This window comes from Carassius carassius, chromosome 4 (genome assembly GCF_963082965.1).
Source record: "Carassius carassius chromosome 4, fCarCar2.1, whole genome shotgun sequence".
Classification (NCBI taxonomy): domain Eukaryota; kingdom Metazoa; phylum Chordata; class Actinopteri; order Cypriniformes; family Cyprinidae; genus Carassius; species Carassius carassius.
In genome coordinates, this window is record NC_081758.1 from 24501461 (window position 1) to 24514045 (window position 12585).

The 12585-nt window shown below is 38.6% G+C and overlaps 2 protein-coding genes across 5 annotated transcripts in view; one reads left to right on the top strand and one right to left on the bottom strand.

The window, feature by feature from the left end:
* The first annotated feature begins 790 nt into the window (after positions 1-790).
* LOC132139573 (creatine kinase M-type-like) lies at positions 791-5202 on the top strand. The gene is made up of 8 exons (XM_059548035.1): positions 791-932; positions 2135-2343; positions 2461-2615; positions 2796-2928; positions 3411-3582; positions 4185-4308; positions 4400-4589; positions 4695-5202. The coding sequence occupies exons 2-8, from the start codon at positions 2151-2153 to the stop codon at positions 4871-4873; spliced, it is 1146 nt and encodes a 381-aa protein (XP_059404018.1). The 5' UTR covers positions 791-932; positions 2135-2150; the 3' UTR covers positions 4874-5202.
* Positions 5203-10918: 5716 nt separating this feature from the next.
* Positions 10919-12585, bottom strand: part of LOC132139574 (MAP/microtubule affinity-regulating kinase 4-like) — a 32460-nt gene continuing 30793 nt past the window's right edge. For 2 of the 4 annotated variants that reach the window (XM_059548036.1, XM_059548038.1), the window contains one exon: positions 10919-12353. In XM_059548036.1, coding sequence (XP_059404019.1) covers positions 12011-12353 — 343 coding nt within the window. In that variant the 3' untranslated portion in view covers positions 10919-12010. Of the gene's footprint in view, positions 12387-12585 lie in introns of all 4 variants that reach the window. The other 2 variants (XM_059548039.1, XM_059548037.1) reach the window with 2 other exon arrangements.

The window sequence follows — 12585 nt, forward strand, 5'->3', positions numbered from 1 at the left end:
TTCAAAATATTTTGTAATAGTGATGGTTTCTAAACGGTAAAAACACTCTGGCAACATAATAGATATGTAGTAATTCTGGTAAAATCACCTGTTATTATCTGACTTGGATCATACAAACGTTTTATACAAACTTGTTTTCCCCCCCAATTACAGTCATGGTTAGGGGTTGGACTTCATTGTTATGTTTAGGTATGAGTTGTACGTTTTTGTAAAATTTTGTATGATTTTCTCTTTTCAAATTATTTTGACTTTTCATGAGTTTGGGGTGTTCGTGCACAATTGAGAGTCTATCAAATTGACTTTCACACCCACTGCCTTCCTTAATTCATGGTTAGTTCATTCTAGTGGCAGCTGATGACATTTTACCCCATTGCAAATATGACATCTAACATGAACAAGTAAATGAATTAAATGTCACTGCAGAAACTTCACCTGCAAAACCGCTAAATGAATTTGCACCAAGTATCATGTGATGGACTGAGCCTAACAGCTGATTTTTTCAGACATTGTCCTGACGTGAACACTTCTGATATCCATGGCATGTTTGGAAAAAGTGCTGCTCAGCCTTTTTAGATTGGTAGACCCTCCATCACCCCTCCTCCAACCTATACCCTACTTGAAAGCTATGTATGGGGCGGTAGTGTAAATGGATATGGGAGGGGAGGGGAGGGGGACACAACCTACAGCTGCCACCTCATCTAAGATGCCTGTGATCTAAATTGAAGCCTTTCTTACACTAAACAGGGCATAAGAGGCTGGTGCCAGCCAATCAGACTTCAGTGAGCTCTAAAAATGGACCAGCCAATGGCTGCAGGGGTTGGAGGTATATAAACCCAAATCAGACCCTTCTTGCTTGGGTGACCCCTATTTCGGCTTTGGTGAACAGGATCTGATCCCAAGGACTGTTACCACTTTTATTGTCTTGTGTGCAGGTAAATACAAAATTCTTGAATAACATTTTTTCACTGTGAGGAGAGAAAGCTTAAAAAATTAAATAAGATAAAATATTTTAGAAAAACAAAATTCTAGTGGAATACTCCGTAAAAAAGAAAAAAACATCTAAAGTAAAATGTAAGTGGTTTGTAGAGCTGCATACATTTTCCAGTTTGTTATACTGTTATGATAGACACCAGCATGACAGCAGATGCAATTTTTATGACAGAAGTACAGGAGTGTTTGTGAAAGGCATCTAAGTTTACTATTAAAAAAAAACATTTCATTCAAAAATTTTGGGTGAGGTACTGGTTTGGTTAGCCTGTGCTGAAATGTGTGATATGCAGCTGCTCTGAGAGCATAAATGTACACAGCCATAAAACCCTGGGACAATAATTCTGTTTCTCCTACTGACTCATACAAGACAGATTCCCTCTGCTGGCTCTTTTTTAAAACAAATGAAATCAAATGACTCGTAGTTCAGACCACCATAAGTTAATATTAGGATTTGTACGTGGTAAATGATAAAATAACTAAGTCTAAGGAAACTCCCAAAGGTCAGACTGCGTAGGAACACTTTAATAACGTATTGACATAAGTGATTATATAGACAGAATACATTGCAACATGTTCAGAGTATTTTGGAAAAAATTTGAGATTATGTCAGAGTAAATGGGAGGGAGTGGAGACCCTAGTAAAAATAGATCAGTCTACAATTAGACCTGAGAGCATCTCTCTCATTCCTGGACATATATATCATATAATATGTGCAGACCTCAAGTGGAGGTTGCTAGGATACCAGACAGACAGACTGTTTGAATGTGTGCAGCTGTGTTTCTATCGTTCATCACATTCCAGTGGAAGCTGATACAGTTTCACAGATTTTCAGTCAGCATGCTGTAAAACATTTGAAAATCATCTGGATATGCTAAAATTCCACTTTTATTGCAATTTTTTAATACGAACATGATGCTATAGTGTCTGCAGCTATTGGTGAGACAACCATATTGCAAGCTTTTACATGCTTGGTCGAGGAAACCCTTTTCAGTCCCAACTAACTAGACAGAATAAGCCAAATTTATATTCCAGTTGTTAGACAAAGTCAGACAGGTGAGACATGTATTATGCAGAAGTAATATAGGATTATTTAAGGAATCAAATACAAATATTTGTTCTCACTTTCTCTTTATCCAATCCTTAGTGTTATAAACGCAATCATGCCTTTCGGAAACACCCACAACAACTTCAAGCTGAACTTCTCAGTTGATGATGAGTTTCCAGACCTTACCAAGCACAACAACCACATGGCTAAGGTGCTGACTAAGGAAATGTATGGCAAGCTTAGGGACAAGCAGACCTCCACTGGATTCACCCTGGACGATGTCATCCAGACCGGTGTAGACAACCCAGGTGAGTTAAGACATCGTTGTGTCAAATCCTTACTGCATATTTAACCCGATCAAACATGGACCAGTACACAGCAAGTGTCCCTCCTTAATATACTGATGACATGACATTTTTCTCCAGGTCACCCCTTCATCATGACTGTCGGCTGTGTTGCTGGTGATGAGGAGTCCTATGAAGTGTTCAAGGATCTCTTCGACCCTGTCATTTCAGACCGCCACAGTGGATACAAGGCAACTGACAAGCACAAGACTGACCTCAACTTTGAGAACCTGAAGGTATAAAACAGAAATAACAAGAGCACTGTCTCCTTGACATCAATCATTTATTTACTTGCATAATCTGAAATGTGAGATAGCAAATAAATATTAGAATCAATCCATATGGGAATGCTTCATATGCATATTGTTTAGCAATATTTGGAAATTTTCTGAAATGAATTAAATCTCTATCTTTAGGGTGGAGATGACCTGGACCCCAACTATGTTCTGAGTAGCCGTGTGCGTACCGGCCGTAGCATCAAGGGATACGCCCTGCCCCCCCACAACAGCCGTGGAGAGCGCAGAGCTGTGGAGCAGCTGTCTGTTGAAGGTGTGTCGTCATTACAGTACTTGTAATTAGTATTTATTGATATTTTCAATACAGTTTTCATTTGAAAGGTTTAGTCATTTTGTTGTGCTTTTATTTTTCGTTAGTTTTGTAGTTGTTTTTTTTATACTTTTTTTGTTTAACCTTATTTTATTTCAAGTAGCTGCTAAGGCAACATTTTTCATTTTAAGCTTAAGTCTAATAGTCATCTAATATTTCTATTTTATTTCAACTTTATTTCAGTTAACAAGAATTATTTTTAAAAGTTTAAGCTGTAACAATAGCACACATAACATACCGGTCAATGGTACTTCAACTCAGGCCCAGTTGAAATGAACCCTAGGGTTATTACTCCTTACAAACCCCAACAACAGTCCAGATGTTAGTAAGGGCATATAGCACAATAATCGTAGAATAATGTAATGGGTAAAATGAAAGTATGTATAAGAAACAGTATAAGTTTAAAGCACTCTTTCTTTCTTCAGCTCTGAACAGCTTGGACGGAGAGTTCAAGGGCAAATACTACCCCCTGAAGTCCATGACTGACGCCGAGCAGGAGCAGCTGATTGCTGACCACTTCCTCTTTGACAAACCCGTCTCTCCCCTGCTGCTGGCTGCTGGTATGGCCCGTGACTGGCCCGATGGCAGAGGCATTTGGTGAGTCAAATCATAATCATAATATTTCTGTCTTATTTCAAAGGTTGCACCCTTCATAGGTCACATTTGTCAGCCTTTTTTTCAATTTTATGAAACGTTTTCGCCAAATGAGACATCCAATGAGACACATAGCAAATGACTGAACAAAGGTCATACATAATTAATATCACACATAAGCAAGAGTGCTGTCATTCTAATTATCCGCATGGACGCACACCAACAGCATGATGGTGTAATATCATTATATTAACAATAAGTCGTTTTAGACAGACTATTGCCAAGTAGTTTGTTTTTGCTAAGTAAAAGAAACGACATGTTTCTGTGTTTCCGAGCATCATACAGTAGTGTTTAGGTCCTGAATGAATCAGTGTTGAATCAATGGTTTGAGTGAATGATTCAGTGACTCACTCATGAAGACAGTCACTTGCTGCCACCTACTGGTGTAACCTGGAAAGTGCATACAAAGACAGACAGATTGTGATACAATGGAAAGTTCCAGTGTGATTCAACCTACAGAGTATAGAACATAAGCATTATATAAATTAGGTTTTAATTGTAAATAAATTGCGGTGCAGTGGGTGAGGCCTATGCTTCAATTACAGGCACAATGAGAACAAGACTTTCCTGGTCTGGGTGAACGAGGAGGATCATCTGCGTGTCATTTCCATGCAGCCAGGGGGCAACATGAAGGAAGTGTTCAAGCGCTTCTGTGTTGGTCTTCAGAGGGTATGTTGAACCTGTACATATAAATGCACATATGTAAACAGCTTTTGCTGCCCACAGCATGTGTAAGCATGTGTATGTTCTGCTTCAACAGATCGAGGAGATTTTCAAGAAGCACAACCATGGATTCATGTGGAACGAGCATCTTGGTTTCATTCTGACCTGCCCCTCCAACCTGGGCACAGGCCTGCGTGGTGGTGTCCACGTCAAGCTGCCCAAGCTGAGCACACATGCCAAGTTTGAGGAGATCCTGACCAGACTGCGCCTGCAGAAGCGTGGCACAGGTATTGAAGCCCTGCCTGAACATCCTGTACAAATGTTTATATTTGTACATTGTATAATTAACATCTGCTCCAGTTGTTGACATCCATCCTCATTTATCTTCTCAGGTGGTGTGGACACCGCATCTGTTGGAGGAGTGTTTGACATTTCCAACGCTGACCGTATTGGCTCTTCAGAGGTCGATCAAGTGCAGTGTGTGGTTGATGGCGTCAAGCTGATGATCGAAATGGAGAAGAAGCTGGAGAAGGGCGAGTCCATTGACAGCATGATCCCTGCCCAGAAGTAAAGCAGGAACCCTTCCATTTTTTTCTAGTCTTTGTCTTTTTTTTTTTTTTACAGTCCATCCTGCAATCTGACATCAGTGCAGAGGAAACTGCTGCTCAAAAAGACAGTCTTGCCTTTGTATCTGTCTTGCTTTCCTTTTTATCCTTCATGTCATTTCGCTATCACTTTATTCCACTTTGTTTCCTGTTTAGTTGTTAACATCTTGGGATCAGATTCCTGGCGCAGGTGTGAGTGCCTGTTGTCGAGGCTTCACCTTAATTTCAGCATTGGTTGTAAAAAGTGAATCAATCAAGTTGTATTTAAATAAAAATACCCCATAAAACATATAAACATGTCTTCTATTTTTTCAAATTTGCGAGTCTATTATATATATATACAATTCATCCAAATAAAAATGATGCAATAATCAAGCACAAGCAAAGACGCCAACATCAGTGAAGTTTATTTCTCTCAAGTTTCCATTTTAATATTTGGCCAGAGGTGCAAACACCTCTGGGGGAAAAAAGTTACTTTCTGCAAACAGCAGTCTCTCTCTTGCTCTCTCCTATACACTACTGGTCAAAGGTTTGGGAGCAGAATGATTTTTAAGGTTTTTACAGGAGTTTCTGCTCATCAAGGCTGCATTTATTTGATCAAAAATACAGAAAAAAAAACAATATTGTGAAATATTATTATGATGTAAAATAATGTTTTTCTAATTTAATATACATTAAAAAAATTATATATGCATGTGATGCAAAGCAGAATTTTCAGCATTATTACTCCATTACTTCAGATCATGTCACATGATCCTTCAGAAATCATTCTAATATGCTGATTTATTAACTGTTGAAACTGTTGTGCTGCTTAATATTTTTTTGGAACCCGTGATACTTTTTCAGGATTCTTTTAGAATAAAATCTTTAAAAGAATTATTTAAAATATAAATATTTTCTAACAATATACACTAGTTCAAAAGTTAGGGGTCAGTAAATTTTTATTCTTTCTTTTTTTGAAAGAAATGAAAACTTTCACTCAGCAAGGATGTGTTAAATTGATAAGAAGTGAGCAAAGATACATATTGTTAGAAAATATTTATATTTTGAATAAATGCTGTTCTTTTTAACTTTTTATTCATCAAAGAATCTTAAAAAAAGTATTGCAGTTTCCAAAAAAAATCTTTGGCAGCACAACTGTTGCCAACATTGATAATTCTAATAATAAATCAGCATATTAGAATGATTTCTTAAGGATCATGTGACACTTTATACTGGAGTAATTGCTGATGGAAATTCAGCTTTGCATCACAAAAATAAATGATATTTTAAAGGATATTAAAATAGAAACCATTATTTTATATTGTAATAACATTTTGCAAGATTAATTTTTTCCCTGGATTTTTTATCAAATAAATGCAGCCTTTATGAGCATAAGAGACTTCTTAAAAAAAAAACAAAAAAAAAAAAAAAAACATTGCAAGTCTTACTGATCCCAAACTTTTGAACGGCAGCCTATATATATATATATATATATAGTTTGTCCACTTGATTTCTCTCTTGTCATATTGCATATAAGCTAAATGCATCATGAAAAACCCAACGTCATATCAGACAGTTTACATCACAGACAGCACAACACTGAACTGGAGGGATTTACCATTCAGATGTGACGCGCCTGACTCACAATTCTCACTAATCCTCTCTTTTTTAATGCCTGAGACATTAAAAATCTCATTCATACCAACTCTTTCACTCCAGGTCAAGCATGGCTGACAGAGTAAAAGTCTGCCCTAATAGTCTCACACAAACATTTCCTACCAGCAGAGAGAGGGAGGCAGAGCAACAGAGTAGCGCAGTACACAGACGCACACATTCACACATACATGCACACGCATACACACTCTGTCGCGCTTTAAATAATTTTGCTTTTGCCCATTCTGTTATTTCACATTTGTCTTCTCTCTTTCTCCATCCTTTCTCTGAATCATGCAGGATTGCAGGTTAGTTTTTCACTTCAGCACACATAGAAACGTCTGGAGAGCTAGCAGAGGGTCTCTGCTCTAGCTATGATTTAACCTGGAGTTCTAAGATACTGTATATACTATACTCACAATATTATCATCAGTATCATAATCTTTATATACAGCCATAGTCTGACTGATATAAACCATGTATTTTTTTTTCTCCCAAGATAATTATTCTAGAAAATAAATTAAGTACCTGTGCAAATATACACAAATCGAAGTGTTCACATTTAAGACACTGGCGCCTACCGGTGGATGCAGCTGATTCAAGTCAACATGAGTGCACAGAGATCTTAATGGACATCGAACAGATACAGGTCTCAACAGTCCAAACCAGATAGAGCTGGTCTGATGCGGAGACCACGTCAGACTGGTCCAGGACGTCCAGTCCTTACCCTGTTCAGTCTGAAACAGGAAGCTTCTCCAAAACAGGAGTCCAGTCACAGAGCAGACATATCAATGACACAAGGATTTCCAGTGATTCTGCAATCGGATGAGGAGAAACTGTGTGTCTTTGCAAATGTGTAGCACAAAGGCAGAGAATAAAGTGAACGAGACAACAAAAAAAGTGGATGGATGAAGAGATGGCAGACTTAATCTGGAGGCTCACTGTGTGGCTAAAGGTCGAAGATGACATGCCACAGTGATTGCTGTGGAGTAAGTCATCACAACTAAACTTTCAAGCACCTCCAAGCATCTTACATACTTGCTGCAGACAATCAAAATCAAGAACCAAGCTTGTTTTCTGTACCATAATCCAACAACCTCTCATGAACAGAGGGAGACACAATCACAAACATGGAGAAAGTGGAATATAATTCTTTAGTATCTACAACATATTTCATACATTATAGCACAATGACTCCCCAGTCAAAACTTAACAGACCAACCATATTAAACCAGCCTGTTTATCCATACTGTACTAGCAAGAAGTGTCCTATTCCCCTTCCTGACTGAAGAAAAAACAACAACTCATTATTCAAATCCATGTACCTGCTCTGTCTACAGGCTGGCAGCACCAACAGGGCCGAAGCATGGCTTTACATTAAGACAGAAACAACTTCTTAATCTGACAGAAACATCTATTGCTATTGCACAATTATCACCACTCATAGGTACGTTTTTAATCCACTCAGTTGTGAATTACTGTTCATTTTATGCTTGCTAAATTGACAACTATTGCAAAGTTAGGCCTTGTTATACAACAAATGACCAGAACTGGTTTGGTCAAAAAAGCAAGCCAAGAGTATTTTTTGAAAAAATAACAGAAACGCTCCAAACAAAACTATTTCCTACTCATGAGAAATAATCTTAAACAGCGTGAAATCCCTGTCAAGTCGATAACATCATGCTTCCACATCTGTTAAAAGAGACAAACTTGCATATGGCCAACAACCATCATGAGCTACAGCAAAAATATGACATAATGTCCAATCTTAAACTGCATCTCTGTTTATGTTACATAGCATTTTTAAGGCTTTACAGTGGAAACAGAGTCATAAATTATGCCATATTATCACAATATTGCAAGTGCAACGGATTGAACTGAAAAAAAAAAAAAAGAAAAAATCTTTCCGAAGCCCCGTTGGTGCCTTTGCCCCTAAAATATACTGCTCAAAAAAATAAAGGAAACACTTAAACACACATTGTAAGCAACAAGTGTTCCCTTTATTTTTTTGAGCAGTATTTATAACAGTAAGAACACTGAACTTCTTTCTGCATTCCTGCATGAAAACATCCTGCATTTTAAATATCTGGTGCTTTTCAAGTAAAATCTGATTAGTTAAGGGATTAAATTATTTTTTTTTAATATCATAATAGTAATATATATACAGGTGCTGGTCATATAATTAGAATATAATCAAAAAGTTGATTTATTTCACTAATTCCATTCAAAAAGTTGTATATTATATTCATTCATTACACACAGACTGATATATTTCAAATGTTTATTTCTTTTAATTTTGATGATTATAGCTGACAACTAAGGAAAATCCCAAATTCAGTATCTCAGAAAATTACAATATTGTGAAAAGGTTAGATATTGAAGACACCTGGTGCCACACTCTTATCAGCTAATTAACTCAAAACACCTGCAAAGACCTTTAAATTGTCTCTCAAACTAGTTCTGTAGGCTACACAAAAGACGACCATTGACACCTTGCACAAGGAGGGCAAGACACAAAAGGTCATTGGAAAAGAGGCTGGCTGTTCAGGTATTAATGTTCAAGCACATTAATAGAGAGGCGAAGGGAAGGTAAAGATGTAGTAGAAAAAAAGTGTACAAGCAATAGGGATAACCGCACCCTGGAGAGGATTGTGAAACAAAACCCATTCAAAAATGTGGGGGAGATTCACAAAGAGTGGACTGCAGCTGGAGTCAGTGCTTCAAGAACCACTACACACAGATGTATGCAAGACATGGGTTTCAGCTGTCGCACTCCTTGTGTCAAGCCACTCTTGAAGAGACAGCGTCAGAAGCGTCTCGCTTCAAAAAGGACTGGAGTCCTGCTGAGTGGTCCAAAGTTATGTTCTCTGATGAAAGTAAATGTTGCATTTCCTTTGGAAATCAGGGTCCCAGAGTCTGGAGCAGGGGTAGGCAAGTTCGATCCTAGAGAGCCGCAGACCTGCAGAGTTCAGCTTCAACCTTAATCAAACACACCTGAACAAGCTTATCAATCCACTCAGGATTACTAAGGTACAGGGAGGTGAGGGCTTTTTTCAGGGTTGTAGCTGAACTGTGCAGGACTGCGGCTCTCTAGGACCGAACTTGCCTACCACTGGTCTGGAGGAAGAGAGGAGAGGCAAGTTTCCAAGTTTCTTGAGGTCCAGTGTAAAGTTTCCACGGTCAGTGATGGTTTGCGGTGCCATGTCATCTCCTGGTGTTGGTCCACTGTGTTTTCTGAGGTCCAAGGTCAATGAAGCCGTATACCAGGAAGTTTTAGAGCACTTCATGCTTCCTGCTGCTGACCAACTTTATGGAGATGCAGATTTCATTTTCCAACAGGCCTTGGCACCTGCACACAGTGCCAAAGCTACCAGTACCTGGTTTAAGGACCATGGTATCCCTGTTCTTAATTGGCCAGCAAACTCACCTGACCTTAACCCCATAGAAAATCTATTATTGTGAAGAGGAAGATGCGATATGCCAGACCCAAGAATGCAGAAGAGCTGAAGGCCACTATCAGAGCAACCTGGGCTCTCATTACACCTGAGCAGTGCCAGAGACTGATATGCCACGCCGCATTGCTGCAGTTATTCAGGCAAAAGGAGCCACAACTAAAGACTGAGTGCTGTACATGATCATACTTCACTTTTTGAATGGAATTAGTGAAATAAATCAACTTTTTGATGATATTCTAATTATATGACCAGCATATATATATATATATATATATATATATATATATATATATATATATATATATATATATATATACACAGTACAGACCAAAAGTTTGGACACACCTTCTCATTCAAAGAGTTTTCTTTATTTTCATGACGATGAAAATTGTAGATTCACACTGAAGGCATCAAAACTATGAATTAACACATGTGGAATTATATCTGGAATTATATACATAACAAAAAAGTGTGAAACAACTGAAAATATGTCATATTGTAGGTTCTTCAAAGTAGCCACCTTTTGCTTTGATTACTGCTTTGCACACTCTTGGCATTCTCTTGATGAGCTTCAAGAGGTAGTCACCTGAAATGGTCTTCCAACAGTCTTGAAGGAGTTCCCCGAGAGATGCTTAGCACTTGTTGGCCCTTTTGCCTTCTGTCTGCGGTCCAGCTCACCCCTAAACCATCTCGATTGGGTTCAGGTCCGGTGACTGTGGAGGCCAGGTCATCTGGCGCAGCTCCCCATCACTCTCCTTCTTGGTCAAATAGCCCTTGATGCCTTCAGTGTGACTCTACAATTTTCATAGTCATGGAATAATGTCATGAATTAATTAGCCACAACATATTTTGCTGTAAATTAGTATTTCTGTATTTGATATTTATTTTCCTATTCCTTTTTAATACTGGGGGTGTATAACTTTTTTTTCACTAAATACATAAATTGCTATTTGTTTTACAATCAAATAACATCCAATAGGATCCACTGTCCAATAGGTCTTTTTCAAAATTATTCAGATATCTTCAATGCATGAAACGTGTCTTTAATAACACTGAAAACTAAAACCACCTCACTCTGTAAAATCACCTTTGTGGTAGCCACTACTCCACTCTTACTGGGTAAAGGGATAAGTGACGTTATTTGCAAAGCATCACTGAATAGGATTTGAAATAAAGGATTAATATCTAGGACCAACCAATCACAGAGCCTGTTTGCGAAGGGTCAGGGAAAGTCATTTGGCATTAAAAGTCTATTCTAAATTAAAATTGGTAGGACGCAAGTAAACTGGCACTATACATCACAAAAACAGATTTTCTAGGGAACAAAACTTTAGCTTGGACTATTTCAAGAACAAAGTGTAGATGGTTGGCTTTCAGCCTGATCAAATTTGTGGTCGCCAGCAATGTAGATTTGTGTGGGCTCTGTGAGCTGTGATGAAGTTAGGATAAGTTTGCCAACTTCACATTTGTGCAAATAGTTCATTGGCAGCTACAATACTACATTGTCAATGATTCAATGCTTTTGACTCAGTATTAAGAAATGTAAGACACATTAAATCACGAAAACATAAAAATGATGACCCGTTTAAAATGTCAAGACTTGTTGAAAACATATAAAAGTGGTTAAAAAAAGAATGACATCAGTTATTTAAGTAAGAATTTCATGACTAGAATGAGAATAAAAATACTAAACTGGATTCAATCCAGATCCAGTGAATGAGGCTGTTCAGAATCAGAATGTGTGTGTGTGTGTTTCCACTCAGGCTTATGTTGTGCATGGAAGGGTGTGCTTGTTTTTGTACTTCAGATTTCCTTATTGTCAGGTTTGAGTGTGCCGTGCTTTTAAGGTGACTGTTTGTTTACGTGTATGTGTGTTTAGTTTCGGTTTTTGTCGAGTGTTGACTGGAGGAGGGATCAGTCTATAACACATAAGTGGGTGGGTCAACGTCAGTTCGCTATAACGATGGATATAGTGAGGGGACGTCTCAGATTCAAGTCTTCTCCCCTGTCCCCTCAGAGCTCCACCTCTTTAGAGATCTGCGATGCGATGTGCCTGAAGGCGAGGGGGGCCCCCCACAGGCGTGTGTATCGTACTCCGTTTGCCTCTGTGGGACCCACACTCAGTTGGCACACCTCAGCTTGGAAAGCGACCTTTGACCCTGCCGCCCCATGACTGCAGCACAGCAGAAATGGGCCAGCGTGCCGGACCTGGCAGCCGCATCCCCTCGCCGCCTCATGCAAGGCCAGTACCACTTCTGCAGGGGCCCGGGGGGGACGGGAGAGATAGCCCCTTACATCCCACCCCCCTCCCCCGCTCCAGGGCTCGGACGCTTTCTGATCCCCAGATAAATGGCCACTGGGAAAGAGAGTATGAAGAGGAACACCAACACTGAGAGATTTACACACACACACAAAAAAAAAATCCTGACAAACTGTTATTTGAGATTTACATATTCAGAAAGCAAACAATGCTTTTATCACCATTGTAGAAAGTTTTATTGTAGCTTATTTGATTTTTTTTATTAAATTTATTAATGTAATACATTTTATTATTATATACTATTATTTATTGTTGCTTCGTATTACTA

What these genes read in the sequence shown, in the direction of transcription:
- LOC132139573 (XM_059548035.1), top strand. Translation starts at nt 2,151, where the DNA reads ATGCCTTTCGGAAACACCCACAACAACTTCAAGCTGAACTTCTCAGTT. An exon ending in GGAGCAGCTGTCTGTTGAAG is followed by an intron (nt 2,929 to 3,410) that starts GTGTGTCGTCAT and finishes TTCTTTCTTCAG; the next exon opens with CTCTGAACAGCTTGGACGGA. An exon ending in CCTGCAGAAGCGTGGCACAG is followed by an intron (nt 4,590 to 4,694) that starts GTATTGAAGCCC and finishes TTATCTTCTCAG; the next exon opens with GTGGTGTGGACACCGCATCT.